The sequence below is a fragment of the Saimiri boliviensis genome, chromosome 14 (assembly GCF_048565385.1).
Source record: "Saimiri boliviensis isolate mSaiBol1 chromosome 14, mSaiBol1.pri, whole genome shotgun sequence".
Taxonomy (NCBI): Eukaryota; Metazoa; Chordata; class Mammalia; order Primates; family Cebidae; genus Saimiri; species Saimiri boliviensis.
In genome coordinates, this window is record NC_133462.1 from 10,576,306 (window position 1) to 10,591,609 (window position 15,304).

A 15,304-nucleotide genomic window follows, 5' to 3' on the forward strand; every position below is an offset into this window, starting at 1 on the left:
GAGACCCCCAGGGCTGTGGGAGGACTCCAAGGCCCGGCATCGATCACAGGGGGACGCTCAGGAGCACTGAGGGCAGGCCATGCAAGGTCCTCTGTGATCTGGGTTCAGCCTCAGCCTCCACCAGGCCGTACCCTCCTCTCCCTCCCAACGGCGGCTGGCCCTCCTGGCTGTGACCGTGTCCCAGCTCTGCTCAGAAGCTCCGGGGTCCTGCCTCACTCACCTCTCTGGCCTCATCACACGATCGCCCTGCCGACCGCACACCAGGCACATGTGCCTCAGAGCCTCTGTGCAGGCCACCCCACTGACAGGGACACTCTGCCCCGACATCCACAGGGCTCTCCTCTTTGGGTCGCTTCTTGGAGCCACCAGGTGGCCTTATCTTGTAACACACCATGTGTCCACCCTCACCCCTACCCCTACCCTATTGCTTGGCACCACCCTCCCACACATAGCTCAGGGCGTCACTGTGTTACTGCTATCACCGTCCCCTGCCATGGGAGCCTGGGACAGGAGGGGCTGGGCTTGTTGCCTGGTTCCCTGCTGTGCCCTTGATGGCAGGCACTGCGCCGGTAACTGCTGAGCAAGTTCATGAATGAGAAAAAGCCAGCAGCCACCCCAATGGCCCAAGGCTGATGCCTGCAGCCAGCCCTGGTGGCAGGCCGCCCCTCCACACCCACATGGTGCCCCCCCCCCACCACCCTGGGCAACGCAGCTCTCACATCTGGGCATGGGGGTGGGGGCGGGGGTGGCGCGGTGGCCCACCTGGAGGGCAGAGATGCGGACGCAGTTCACCAGGTACGGCTTGTTGGTCTCCAGCAGGGACACAAAGCTGAGGAGCTGGTGTTTGCTGCTCATCTTCTGGTCGTCTGAAAGGTTGAGGGGGACGGTTCAGGCCCACCCAGGCCCATGAGAGGCCTGCCTGTCCCACCCGGTCAATGTACACATCAGTAGAAAGAGTATGCTCATGGCTGGGTGCTGCGGCTCACACCTGTAATCCCAGCACTTTGGGAGGGCAAAGTAGGCAGTTCACCTGAGGTCGGGAGTTCGAGACCAGCCTGACCAACATGAGAAACCCCATCTCTACTAAAAGTACAAATTAGTCAGGTGTGGTGGCTCACAGTCTGTAATCCCAGCTACTTGGGAGGCTGAGGCAGAACTGCTTGAACCTGGGAGGCGGAGGTTGTAGTGAGCTGAGATCACACCACTGCACTCCAGCCTGGGCAACAAGAGTGGAAGGCGGGAGGGAAGGCAGAAGGGAAGGGAATACGCAGGACCCGGCTGGGAACAGGCGTGCCCACAGGACAGGCCCCCTGAGCAGTGCTTGCTCAGTGGGCACAGCCACGCTGGCTGGGGCTGGCCATCACCAGCCCTCACCACCTTAGAGAGGGTGAGGCCCAGCAGGGGTGAGTCACCCAAGGCCACCCAGGGAGGCCTGGTGCTGGACCCTCCCCCTCTGCGGGCTCATCTGCAATACCAGCACGGGTGGGTGTGGGAAGGATCAGGGGGAGCCGCGGCCAGAGCAGCCGGGGCGGCCATGGTACCCCTGCCCCTCACATCCCGGATAAGGCTTCTGTCTGCCTGGGCTCACCGTACCTCGGCTTCCATCGCAGCTGCCGGCCTCTGGCTCCCGTGCCTGCAGCACCTCAGGGCTGCCAGCAAAGACACAGGTGGGGTGCAGCACGGCACCCTGCTTGGCCTGCGTGTGGAAAATCTGCAGAGGATGGAGAGGAAGCACAGGCCCTCCCATGTGCTCTCTCTTCTGCCCGGGACACCTCTCCTCCATCCTCCAGGCCAGGTCCCTTCCTCCAGGAAGCCCTCCCTGACTTCTCCAAGTCTGGGTCAGGTGACCCCTGTGGGCTCCCACAGTGCCCTGGGATCCCTAATCTCTGCCCACTCTGGGTTGTCTGGGGACAGGTCTGTCCTCCCACTGGGCTGTGGGCCCCATTGGGACAGAGCCACAGTTGTTTCAGGTACCACTGCATCCCCAGCATGGGACAGGCACTCGGGGAGTGTGTGATAAAGGACAAAACACAGGATGGTGCGGAACAGGCCCCACCTGGTCTGAGTCCTTTCGGCTGCTGTTGAAGGCGTCGGGGACGGCCAGCTGTGGGTACAGGCCCCGGCCCAGCACCAGCTTCAGCAGGGCGAGCTGCTCACGGCTCAGGTCCCGGGCGGAGCTGGCAGAGGCCTGAAGCTGGGCCAGGTCATGCCGGAGCTTGAACTTCACATCCTGGGGGGAACACGGGGAGGCAGAAGCTCAGGGGACCTTCCCTACTATCTGAGAGGCTCCCAGGATGATCCGCAGATGCCTGGGCCCTGCAGGTCCCTGGGGACAGGCGCCATCCATGGAAACCCAGCTCCTGGAAAGACGACGGAGCCATGTCCCCTGAGACCCCCCAGGAGAGGCCAAGGCCCACCTTGCTAAACCCCACCCACGTACCCCCGTCGCCCGTGCTGCCCACCTGGATGTCCACGCCATCACTGGCTCCTGGGGGTGCGGGGCCGGCCCGGTCCTCGTCACTGGAGCCACCGTCCTGCTCCTCCTGCAGCCGCAGCACCTTGCGCCTGCGCCCCGCACCCTCCTCGTGCTGGCGTTTCAGCTGGTGCAGGGCCCGGCGCTCACGGCGCTGCTGCAGCCGGCTGTAGCTGTCCCCCGCCTGCATTGCCTGGGCCCCAGCCAGCAGCCCGTGGTCCTCCAGCAGCTCCTGCGGGCAGGTGGATGCAGGTGAGGGCCTTGGGACAGGCACAGTGGACTCTAGACGCACACGGAAATGGGGACCCTCCCAGTGCCAGGGCTGCGAGGGCTGTTCTCATTCATCTCAGGGCTGAATGAGAACAGCCCCTCGCATGGTGCTGAGCACAGGTCACTGCTCCAGGAGGGAGAGCTGTTCTCACGTCAGCCGAGGGGACAGCGGGGCCTAGGGCAGGAGGCATCCAGCGCCTTCTCCCACAGCTGGCTCCACGTTCCAGTGACTGACCCACCTGCCCCTCGGGTCCTGCCTTCCTGCACAGCCCTGGTGGGCGCCCTGCACTAGTGCTTCCCAGGCTGGCCCCGGGGCATTGGGAACCTGGTGGGAATGCCAAGTCCTGGGCCTCATCCCAGAAAGCCCAAGTGGAGAGGGGCGGGGCCTGGGCGGGACTGGGTATCTGAAAACAACAGAGCCTCCAGCTGACTGTGCCCCATGAAATCTCAGACCCCTGCCTCCCCCTACACACTACGCCAGCAGTCCTCCAGTGACCCGATCTGGTTGGCCCCTTTTTCCTGCTGAGCCGTGACTGATGGAGGATGCAGGTGGGGGGAGGAGGGGAGAGTGAGTTCCATTAGACTGCCCACTCTGGCCCTCAGCTTGCCCATCTGTAACCAAAGGGAATGGCTCACACAGGGACTGTGATTCTATCCTCAATCCATGGGTAAAAGCATGGCAAAGGACCCGATAGCAGGTTTCTGCACTCAGAGAATGGCCACAGGGAACACATGACACGAACAACAGAACTGCGTGGCCGTAGGAAAAACCCAATTTTTTTTTTTTTTTTTTTTTTGAGACAGTTTCGCTCTTCTTGCCCAGGCTGGAGCACAATGGCATGATCTTGGCTCACTGTAACCTCCACCTCCGGGGTTCAAGCGATTCTCCTGCCTCAGCCTCCTGAGTAGCGGGATTACAGGCATGTGCCCCCACACCCGGCCAATTTTGTATTTTAGTAGAAACGGGTCTGGAACTCCTGAACTCAGGTGCTACGCCTGCCTCAGCCTCCCAAAGCGCTGGGATTACAGGTATAAGCCACCGCACCTGGTCAAAGCCCAAATCTTTCAGAGTTAAAGGAAAATCTCTGACCACCCGCTCACCTGAATCATCATCATCATCTTGCACGCTCTTGTGGAGAACCACCCGCGTGCTAGGTCCGCTCTGGACACCCTGCACATAGTAACCCATTTAATCCTCACGCAAAGCTGGGAGGCAGGGGCTTTCTTTTTTTTGAGGCGGAGTCTCACTCTGTCACCAGGCTGAAGTGCAATGGCGTGATCTCGGCTCACTGCAACCTCCAACTCCCTGGTTCAAGCAATTCTGCCTCAGCCTCACGAGTAGCTGGGACTACAGGTGCGCACCCCCACGCGCAGCTAATTTTTGTATTTTTAGTAGAGACGGGGTTTCACCATGTTGGTCAGGATGGTCTCAATCTCCTGACCTCATGATCCGCCCGCCTCGGCCTCCCAAAGTGCTGCGATTGTAGGTGTGAGCCACCACACCTAGTTGGCAGGAGCTATTTTTATCCTCTCTCTTTTCAAGGGGAAGCTGAGCCCCAGAGACAAGCAGTAACCTGCCCAGAGCCAGCTGTCAGCAAATGACAGAGCCAGGATTCACGCTGGCCTGTCTGGCCTCAGATGTGCCGGCCCCCACCACAACCGTAGGCTGCCTCCAGCACCACACCAGTGCAGCCAGCCAGTCCAGAGGGCGAGTTCTTCCCGAGGATGCTGCATGTCCACTGACTCCATCCACCCCTCCAGGAAGCCCTCCTGGATTTCTGCTCCCTTTGCCCTGCCCAGCTGCCCCAACGCCTGGCCACCGGGTGGTGGGGGAGGTGGGTACAGGGTGGGACTCTGGCCCTGCCTGGACAGGGCTGGCTTCCCCGCCTCCCAAGCCTCACCTTGAACTGGCGCCGAAGATTGGCCATCTCGTACAGCCGATGCTCCTCTACGCCCCGGCGGCGGCACCACTTGCGGGAGTTTCTGCTCCGTTCAGATTTCACCTGAACAGGTGGAGGAGCAGAAGCCAGGGTGTCAGGGCCCAGCCAGCTCAGGGAGAGAAGGGCTGACCCAACACTCAGAGCCCCAACACGGCCATCCCTCAGGGACACCTTCTCTCCTCCTTCCAGGTCTCACCCCAGTGCCCCCTCCTATGAGAAGCCCTCCCAGACTACCCACAAACTGGGTGAGACACCTTCTGGGCTCTCCCAGCTCCTTGGACTCCCCATTCCAGCCTTCTCTGATTCCAGCCCTCTCTGGGTTGTCACTGTCACATCAGTGGTCTCCCTGTGCTGGGCTGTGAGCCCCACGAGGCCAGGGCCAGGGTAGTTTTGGGATGGATGGGTGCCCGGCTCGACACTATGGGGCCAGGGTTAGAGCAGGGTCTCAGGGCACACAGACTGGATATACAGAGACCCCCCCAACGAGTCGACTTTCTCCAGATGGCATGGGTTTTCATCAGTGCTCCAGAAACCGCAGGCTCCCCTCAGCCCCAGGCCTGGGCACGTGCTGTCCTGAGCCGACCGCATGGATGGTGGAGACGCGGCCCTCCCCAGGCAGGCCCTGTCTGGGGTTCAGAGGTCCCCCAGGGTGGGGTTGAGCGTGGGACATGAGAGGAGCCACAGCTGCAGAAGGCCTTGACCCTGGGTAGCGTGACAGAGGGGCCCCACCGCCAGCCTCACCTGCACCCAGGCGTTGAAGACATTGAAGAGGGTGAAAGGGTCACCCTGGTCGCTCTCTAGTGGCCGCCTCGCTGCTGCGCACTCCGGGCTGCTCTGGGCACTGCGGGTGAAGGGCGACTGCACGCTGAGCGCCGCGGCGATGGTGAGCACGGGCTCTGCCAGGCTGAACATGGAGCCCAGGATCAGCATCTTCCCTGGAGCGGCAGACACACAGCTGAGGCTCCCGGGGGCCAGGACAGGCGCAGCCCTCACCCCTCGGGGCCCCGGCCCACCCTTCCGCCCGCCCTCCTGCTCCCACCTCCCTCCATCTTGCCCACCAAGGGCCTTGTGACCCAGATGGACAGACTCAGACCCGCATGCTGCTTTCTGCTCCCGTGGCCGTGGACCTCAGTTTCCCCATCGGTACGGTGGAGATGCCCACAGTGCCTGCCTCCTTGGACACACAGGAGATGCCGTGTAAGCGCTGGCTACTCCTGTCACAAGTTCCCCACTCTTCTATTTACAAGCCCGCCTTGGTCTTTGCTCTGGGAGTTTTTTGGTTTTTTTTTTTTTTTGGAGACAGAATCTGACTCTGTTGCCAGGCTGGAATGCAATGGCATGATCTCGGCACACTGCCACCTCCACCTCCTGGGTTCAAGTGATTCTCCTGCCTCAGCCTCCCAAGTAGCTGGGACTACAGGCACGCACTATCATGCCCAGCTAATTTTTGTATTTTTGGGTTTTTTTGAGATGAGTCTTGCTCTGTCTCCAGGCTAGAGTGCAGTGGCACGATCTTGGCTCACTGCAACCTCTGCCTCCTACAGGAGGAGTGCCTACGGACTACAGGCGTGTGCCACCACATTCGGCTAATTTTTTGTATTTAGTAGAAATGGGGTTTCACCATGTCAGCCAAGATGGTCTCGACCTCCTGACCTCGTGATCCACCCACCTTCACTTCCCAAAGTACTGGGATTACAGGCATGAGCCACCTCACCCAGCCTAATTTAATTTTTCATAGAGATGGGGTTTCACCATGTTGACCAGGCAGGTCTCGATCTCTTGACTTCATGATCCACTGCCCTCAGCCTCCCAAAGTGGTGGGATTACAGGCGTGAACCACCGCGCCCGACCTCTGGTTCACCTCTTGAACCACCATGGTGGACCTTTCTCTCCGCGCTAGAGCGTGACCTATAAGTGAGTCCCTCTCACTCTGCCCTGGCACTGACTTGGGTGCCTAGCGCAGGATGAATCTTCTCCTGCCGCCTCTGTGTAAGTCAAGGTGGAGGTGGAAGAGGAAGGGCGGACAGACGGTAAAGGGAGGATGGAGAAAGACGGGACAGGGGTTGGGACAGGCAGGGACAGGGGAGGAGGGGCAGAGAGCAGGACAGGCAGGCCACGGAGAGGAAAAGTGGCAGGAACGGTCTCCCAGGGTGGCCAAAGAGCTGGCCACCACCGTCTCCACCTGGGAGCACTCCACAGCCGGCTTCTGGACAGCCCCGGTTCTGGGCGCCCAAGCTGCCACTGGACTTCCAGGGACTCCCTTCCCGCCTGTCCTGTGACCTGGGTCTCATGTGTCGGCCTCATCCCTACTGTGTCCCTTGGCTGACTCTCCACAGTATCTGTCACAAAGCTGGCCTCGAGCAGATCCCCTGAAGTCAGGAGTTCTAGACCTGTCTGGCTGCCGTGGTGAAACCCTGACTCTACTAAAAATACAGAAATTGCCCGGTTTAGTGGCAGGCGCCTATAATCCCAGCTAGTCAGGAGGCTCAAGCAGGAGAATCGCTTGAACCTGGGAGGCGGAGGATGCGGTGAGCTAAGATCGTGCCACTGCACTCCAGTCTGGGTGACAAGAGTGAAACTCCATTTCAAAAACAACAACAAACAAAGCTTGCTGGCCTCATAAAACAAAGGTGGCTGGAAAGCAGGGCTCTAGGCTGGACGGTGCAGGCCCCTCTCCTGTCCCAGGACGCCCCAGCTCTGTCACCAGAGGCAAGTGGCACCACCTCTCTGCGCCACTGCTTCCCCATCTATACACTGGGGGACAGCAGCATCGGCCTCTCCTCAGGCGGCCAAGAGGATGGACTGTGTCTCACGCTGTGAAGTGCTCAGAACTCCACCCGGCAGAGGACACCCAGCACAGGGTCATCCGGGCCTTTCGGTTCGCAGTCCCCCATGTGTGACCCCGAGCAGCAGTTCTCTGTACCTCATTTTCCTCCAGGGAATGGGGCAGGGGGCGCACATGCCCCCAGCCCTCAAGGAGAAAATGTGTGTGAGGTACTTAGCATCACCTCCCATCAAAGCCAGGATTGCGCCATGCCCTCAGGAGCCTCCCAGGCCCAGCCTCAGTTTCCCCATCTACATACTGGGGCAATCAGAGGCCCTGCCCTCAGCAGGTAAGGATGAAATAATGAAAAATTCACAGAGCCTTTCACTGGCCCACGGCAAGTGCTCACGCTTCTCAGCTCAGATTCTCCCTACCCTAGTCCTGTTTCCTTCCAAAACAAACATGAGGCCGGGCACGGTGGCCCACATCTGTCAGCTCGGCACTTAGGGAGACTGAGGCAGGCAGATCACGTGAGGTCAGGACTTCAAGACCAGCTTGGCCAACATGGTGAAACCTTGTCTCTACCAAAAATACAAAAATTAGCCGGGTGTGGTGGCGCGTGCTTGTAATCCCAGCTACTTGGGAGACTGAGGCGGGAGGATCATTTGTCAGGACTTCTTTCTGCGTTTGGGGGATCCTAGGTACCCCACCTGTCTGTGCCTCCCAAGGGAGGCCCTGTCATCACCCAAGTGCTGGAGAATCCAAGCGAGAGAGGCTATCCCCTTCCTGTCACTCACGCACAACCTGGCACTTTGTGTCACATTCTCTGAAACAACCTTGCCAGCCAGACACCACAGGCCACACCCAGCCGGTACTGGTGGCGTCTGCGTCAGGTGAGCACCTGAGACACTAATGCTGCACCACAGGACAGCCACAACAACAACAGGGTCAGAGGGCTGCTGGCCCCAAATCCCTCCAGATTTACCCCCTATTCCTGATGACACGCAGCGTGAGGACCAGGAGTGCCACAGCAGTCACTGAATCCCTGAGCCCAGGAGGGCGGGGAACTGAAATGGTCCCCATCGACCTCTGTGGACTCGGCCTTTCCAGATCCTTACAGAGCGCCAGGTTGACTGATTCATTTTCTGGCCACCTTCAGCCACGTAGAACCCAGTTCCACTGACACACTTCCCATCTAATTCAAAGCTCCCCACCTGGCCCCGCTCTTCCTGCAGGCCTCTGCCCAGATGTCACTGTTCAGTGAGGCCTCCCAGGGCAGCCACTGCACTCAGCCCCCACTGCGCCCACCGCACTCCATGCCCACTGAGCAGGAATCAGCAGCTGACATTCTTGTTTCACTCATTTACCTGGCCCTGTCCATCTCCCGTTACATGTGAGCTCCGTGAAGGAGTTTTATTTTCTTCACTGTTGTATCTCTGGCATCTAGAATAGGACCTGCTACAGAGCTGGTGCTCAAAAAGTATTTAATGAATGGGCCAGGCACGGTAATCCCAGCACTTTGAGAGGCTGAGGTGGGCAGATCACTTGAGGTCAGGAGTTTAAGACCAGCCTGGCCAACATGGCAAAACCCTGTCTCTACCAAAAAACAAATATTGGTTGGGCACGGTGGCTCATGCCTATAATCCCAACACTTTGGGAGGCTGAGGTGGGCAGATCACTTGAGATCAGGAGTTCGAGACCAGCCTGGCCAACCTGATGAAACCCTGTCCTTACTAAGAATACAAAAATTAGCCGGGCGCAGTGGCTCAAGCCTGTAATCCCAGCACTTTGGGAGGCCGAGTTGGGTGGATCACGAGGTCAAGAGATCGAGACCATCCTGGTCAACATGGTGAAACCCCGTCTCTACTAAAAATACTAAAAATTAGCTGGGCATGGTGGCATGTGCCTGTAATCCCAGCTACTCAGGAGGCTGAGGCAGGAGAATTGCCTGAACCCAGGAGGCGGAGGTTGCGGTGAGCCGAGATCGCGCCATTGCACTCCAGCCTGGGCAACAAGAGCGAAACTCCATCTCAAAAAAAAAAAAAAAAAAAAAATACAAAAATTGGCCAGGCATGGTAGCGTGCACCTGTAATCCCAGCTACTCAGGAGGCTAAGATAGGAGAATCGCTTGAACCCAGGAGGTGGCAGTGACCCAAGATCATGCCACTGCACTCCAGCTGGGGAGACAGAGAGAAAACTCTGTATCAAAACAAAACAAAAATTAGCTGGGTATGGTGATGCACATCTATAGTCCCAGCTACTCGAGAGGCTGAGGCAGGAGAATTGCTTGAACCCGGGAAGCGGAGGATGCAGTGAGCTGAGATCACAACACTGCACTCGGAGCGAGACTCCATCTCAAAAAGAAATAATGAATAAATGATGGCACTGTTGGTCAGTATCTCCCGCCTTCTCCCTCTCACTCCACTCCGGCCATGCCGGCCTCCCCACTGCTCCCGTCAGCAGACACGCCCGCCCCGCAGGGCTCTGCACCAGCTGTTCCCGCTGCCTCAACGCCCTCGTGCTGTATCTGCACTGTCCAATACAGCCGCCTCTGGCCTCACGTGGCTACTGAACACCTGAACGTGGCTGGTCCAAACCAAGATTTCCAAGACTTCACGTGGTAAAAAAGAAGATACAATCTTACAAAAATGTTTGCATTCATTATGTTGAAATTAGGATGTTTTAGATGTTTTAGGTTAAATCAGCTATTTTAGTGAAATAAATCTCACCTGTTTCTTTTTGCTTTTTTTTTTGGTGGGGGAGGGACATGGAGTCTTGCTGTGTTGCCCAGGCTGGAGTGCAATGGCGTCGTCTTGGCTCACTGCAACCTCTGCCTCCCGGGTTCAACACCTCAGCCTCTCAAGTGGCTGGGATTACAGGTGCATACTACCACACCTGGCTAATTTTTGTTTTTTGTAGAGACAGGGTTTCACTATGTTGCTCAGGCTGGTCTCAAACTCCTGACTTCATGATCCAACTGCCTCAGTCTCCCAAATTCCTGGGATTATAGTGCCCAGCCTCTTTTTGCTTTTTTAAATATAGCTATTGGAAAGCTTTAAATTACATACAGGGCTCACATTCTATTTTTCATATATATATATATATATATATATATACACACACACACACATATACACATACATTTTTTTTTCTTTTTTTTTTTTTTTTTTTTTTTTGGTAGAAACCAGGCTTTTACCATGTTGCCCAGGCTGTTTTCAAACTACTGGGCTTTAGCAATCCACCTGCCTCACCCCCTCAAAGTGCTCAGCCTCTCAAAGTGCTGGGACTATAAGCATGGGCCACTGTGCCAGCCATTTCTCTACTTCCACTGGCAAGCATGTTCTAGTGTTTACATGGCTCCTACCCCTCATCTCCACTTCTCTGCACAGATGTTAACTCCCCCGTGGGGTCTGCCTTGAGGCCTGTATTATAAACTGCAACTCCCCAGTTCCCCTGCCCGACATCCAGCACTCCCCATTCCCCGCCCCACTGTTTCTTCTCTCCAGAACACTAAGCACCATCTGATCGACTCTGCCTTTTCCTTTTTTCTTCTAATTTATTGCTGGTCTTCACCAAACCGTCAGCTCCCTGAGGCCAGAGATTTGTGTCCCTTCTGTCCACTGCTATATGCCCAGCACCTAGAACAGTACCTGGCCCAGAGCACTAATGAATAAAGTAACTGGACCCAGGAAACACAGACTTGCTCCCGGGTTACTCAGTGAGTGAGCTGTGCCCACACCCACACCGGGGGCCCTGAGTGATCACGAAGCGGGTGGGTACTCACCAATCACGACGTCCACAGGCAGCTGGGCCAGCAGGGACCCGATGGGCGTGAGGGCCTCTGAGCTGTCCAGGGCTCCCTGGTCTCGGAGATAGAGGATGGCGGTTTCCAGGCTGGCTGGTGGTGGGGGCTCAATGAAGGGGAAGGTTCGGGGGTCCCCCACACTCATGCTCTTCATCTGGAATAAGAAGCAAAACCCCCAAGATTGGGGAACACATGAGCTACTGTGCAGCACAGGGAGGCTCAGGGATCACAAACTCATGACATTTTTAAATCCCCAGGGTTTTTAAACACGGAGGCCGGGCGAGGTGGCTCACGCCTATAATACCAACACTTTGGGAGGCCGAGGCAGGTGAATCACAAGGTCAGCAGATCAAGACCAGCCTGGTCAACATGGTGGAACGCTGTCTCTACTAACAGTACAAAAATTAGATGGGCATGGTGGCGTGCGCCTGTAATCCCAGCTGCTCGAGAAGCTGAGGCAGGAGAATCGCTTGAACCAGAGAGGTGGGGTTGCAGTGAGCTAAGATCATGCCATTGCACTCCAGCCTGGGCAGTAAGAGTGAAACTCCATCTCAAGGAAAAAAAAAAAAAAAAAAAATTTCCTAGTGTCAGCAGGGCACGGTGGCTCACACCTATAATCTCAGCACTTTGGCAGGCCGAGGCAGGTGGATCACTTGAGGTCAGAAGTTCAAGACCAGCCTGGCCAACATGGTGAAACCCTGTCTCCACTAAAAATACAAAAATTAGCCGGGTGTGGTGGCTCACACCTGTAATCTCAACTATTCGGGAGGATGAGTCAGGAGAACTGCTGAACCCAGAGGGGAGAGGCTTCAGTGAGCCAAGATCGCACCACTGCACACCACCCTGGGTGACAGAGTGAGTTTCCATTTCAAAAATAAAATTCCCAATGTCAAGATGCATTGTACAAGGCCGGGCGCGGTGGCTCAAGCCTGTAATCCCAGCACTTTGGGAGGCCGAGGCGGGTGGATCACGAGGTCGAGAGATCGAGACCATCCTGGTCAACATGGTGAAACCCCGTCTCTACTAAAAATACAAAAAATTAGCTGGGCATGGTGGCGCGTGCCTGTAATCCCAGCTACTTGGGAGGCTGAGGCAGGAGAATTGCCTGAACCCAGGAGGCAGAGGTTGCGGTGAGCCGAGATCGAGCCATTGCACTCCAGCCTGGGTAACAAGGGCGAAACTCCGTCTCAAAAAAAAAAAAAAAAAAAAAAAAAAAGATGCATTGTACAGAGGCAGGCAGGGAGGACTGCTGTCTCTGTGTCTGTCTGCCTAGCACATCTTCCCCCAGACCCTGAACATGGAAGAAGGTCACATGACCTGAGCTGGACCAATCAGAATCCACCCCTAAGACACGGAAAACTGGAGCCAGGAAAAGCACTCCCAGCATCCTCTCTGGCCGGGATGGAAGCCTATCTTATTAACCCAGAACTACTGTGGCCTTTGACTCTGTCCGTTACTTGGAAATGGGCCCACTTACAGCAAATGGAGAAATCCCTGGATTGTTCCTTGGTCAGACATGCCACCTCACAAATGCACAAAATGGAAAAAATCCCCCTTTCTACCTACAATATTTCAATTGTGTTTCTCTCACTTGCAACCAAAAGAACCCCAATTAATGGAGAGACCCAGGCAGGCAGCAGGTGCTGGGAGAATAAAGTGAAAGCGTCCATCCACCCCGGGGCCCAGCATGGCATACGGAAGCAAACAGCACTTCTCTGATGAGTGGACGGAGAGGGTGGCAAGGCAGCTCATGTGAACGCTACAGAGTGAGAAGGAAGCTGAGGGAGCCTGTCCTTGGCCTTGATCCAAAGGCACTAGAAGTTCTGAAATCCACCTGACAAGCAGCTATTGCTCCTTCCTCCCTGCTGACCAAGGCTTGATACTGTGTAGGAGTTCACCCAATACTCACTTACAAACCTTTATAGCAGGCGACCCCAAACTGCGGCCCCCTGAGGCCATTTATCCGGCCCCCCGCCACACTTCAGGAAGGGGCACCTCTTTCATTGGTGGTCAGTGAGAGGAGCATAGTATGTGGCGGCCCTCCAACGGTCTGAGGGACAGTGAACTGGCCCCCTGTGTAAAAAGTCTGGGGACGCCTGCTTTATAGGCTGGGGCGCAGTGGCCTATGCCTGTAATCCCAGCACTTTAGGAGGCGGAGGCAGGCAGATCACCTGAGGTCAGGAGTTTGAGACCAGGCTGGCCAACATGGTAAAACCCTGTCTATACTAAAAAAAATACAAAAATTAGCCGGGCCTGGGGGCACATGCCTGTGGTCCCAGCTATTCAGGAGGCTGAGGCAGGAGAATCACCTGAGCCCAGGAGGCGGAGGTTGCAGTGAACCAAGGTCATGTCACTGCCCTCCAGCCTGGGCAACAGCAAGACTCTGTCCCAAGATAAAAATAAAAAATAAAATAAAACCTTTACATTAGAAGCTCCAATTTAAAGAGGCAGAGGGCAGGACATGCATTTTTTTTAAAATCCTCCAGGTATTTCTAGTATGCGGCTGGGGCTGAGACACTGCTCTGATCAACTCAGGCAATGCCACATCCTTGGACAATTGCCGGTCATAGGATGGACACACATGACCTAGTTCTGCTGACAAGAGACAATGAGAGACTGGCCAGAGGCCTCTAGAAAATGTTCCCGGGCCGGGCGCGGTGGCTCAAGCCTGTAATCTCAGCACTTTGGGAGGCCGAGGCGGGTGGATCACAAGGTCGAGAGATCGAGACCAACCTGATCAACATGGTGAAACCCCATCTCTACTAAAAAAATACAAAAAATTAGCTGGGCATGGTGGCGTGTGCCTATAATCCCAGCTACTCAGGAGGCTGAGGCAGGAGAATTGCCTGAACCCAGGAGGCGGAGGTTGCGGTGAGCCGAGATCGCGCCATTGCACTCCAGCCTGGGTAACAAGGGCGAAACTCCGTCTCAAAAAAAAAAAAAAAAAAAAAGAAAATGTTCCCATGGCCGGCTGGATGAGGTGGCTCACACCTGTAATCCCAGCACTATGGGAGGCCGAGGAAGGCAGATCACAAGGTCAGGAGTTCGAGACCATCCTGGCCAATATGGTCAAACCCCATCTCTATTAAAAATACAAAAATTAGGCCGGGTGCGGTGGCTCCAGCACTTTGGGAGGCCGAGGCGGGTGGATCACGAGGTCAAGAGATCGAGACCATCCTGGTCAACATGGTAAAACCCCATCTCTACTAAAAATACAAAAAATTAGCTGGGCATGGTGGCGTGTGCCTGCAATGCCAGCTACTCAGGACGCTGAGGCAGGAGAATTGCCTGAACCCAGGAGGCGGAGGTTGCGGTGAGCCGAGATCGCGCCATTGCACTCCAGCCTGGGTAACAAGAGCGAAACTCCGTCTCAAAAAAAAAAAAAAAAAAAAAAATAGCTGGGTATGGTGGCAGGTGCCTGTAGTCCCAGCTATTCGGGAGGCTGAGACAGGATAATTGCTTGAACCCAGGAGGCAGAGGGTGCAGTGAGCCGAGACTGCACTACTGCACTCAAGCCTGGGCGACAGAGCAAGACTCCCATCTCAAAAAAAAAAGAAAGAAAAGAAAAAAGAAAACAGTCCCATGGCCTTAAAAATTAGACCCATAGAGAAGGGCAGTTCCTTGCTTCTGCCTCTGGATACTAAAGGAGAAGGAGGTGATGCCCACAGTGACTGGAGCCTGTGAGACTCACGAAGCTGGCTCTGACGCCTACTGGCCTCAGATGGAGCCCTGACTCTTATATTTGCCAGCTGTGTGACCTGGGACAAATTATTTTCTCTCTTTGCATCCTTCTCCTGGTCCAAAAATTAGGTTAAGGTTACGAACCCCATGGATTTGTGTGTGTGTGTTTGTGTGTGTGAGACAGGGTCTGCTCTATCACCCAGGCTGGAGTGCAATGGTACAATCAAGGCTCACTGCAGCCTTGACTTCCTGGGCTCAAGTGATCCTCCTGCCTCAGCCTCCTGCATGGGACCACAGGTGGTACACAGGTGTGTACCACCACACCTGACAAATTTTTAAATTTTTTGTAGTCAGGGCCTCACCATGCTGCC

At 56.0% G+C, this 15,304-nt stretch overlaps 1 protein-coding gene across 5 annotated transcripts in view; it reads right to left on the reverse strand.

The window, feature by feature from the left end:
* DHX34 (DExH-box helicase 34) overlaps nt 1-15,304 on the reverse strand; it is a 48,608-nt gene that overhangs the window by 18,250 nt on the left and 15,054 nt on the right. For 4 of the 5 annotated variants that reach the window (XR_012513802.1, XM_074386135.1, XM_003940287.4 and 1 more), the window contains 7 exons: nt 11,232-11,406; nt 5,425-5,618; nt 4,645-4,746; nt 2,463-2,705; nt 2,057-2,230; nt 1,594-1,711; nt 763-866 (listed from right to left, as the gene is read on the reverse strand). Coding sequence is in view for 4 of the 5 variants with exons in the window: in XM_074386135.1 (XP_074242236.1) it covers nt 763-866; nt 1,594-1,711; nt 2,057-2,230; nt 2,463-2,705; nt 4,645-4,746; nt 5,425-5,618; nt 11,232-11,406 (1,110 nt within the window). In the remaining variant the exon portion in view is untranslated. The remainder of the gene's footprint in view (nt 1-762; nt 867-1,593; nt 1,712-2,056; nt 2,231-2,462; nt 2,706-4,644; nt 4,747-5,424; nt 5,619-11,231; nt 11,407-15,304) is intronic. The other variant, XM_074386134.1, reaches the window with a different exon arrangement.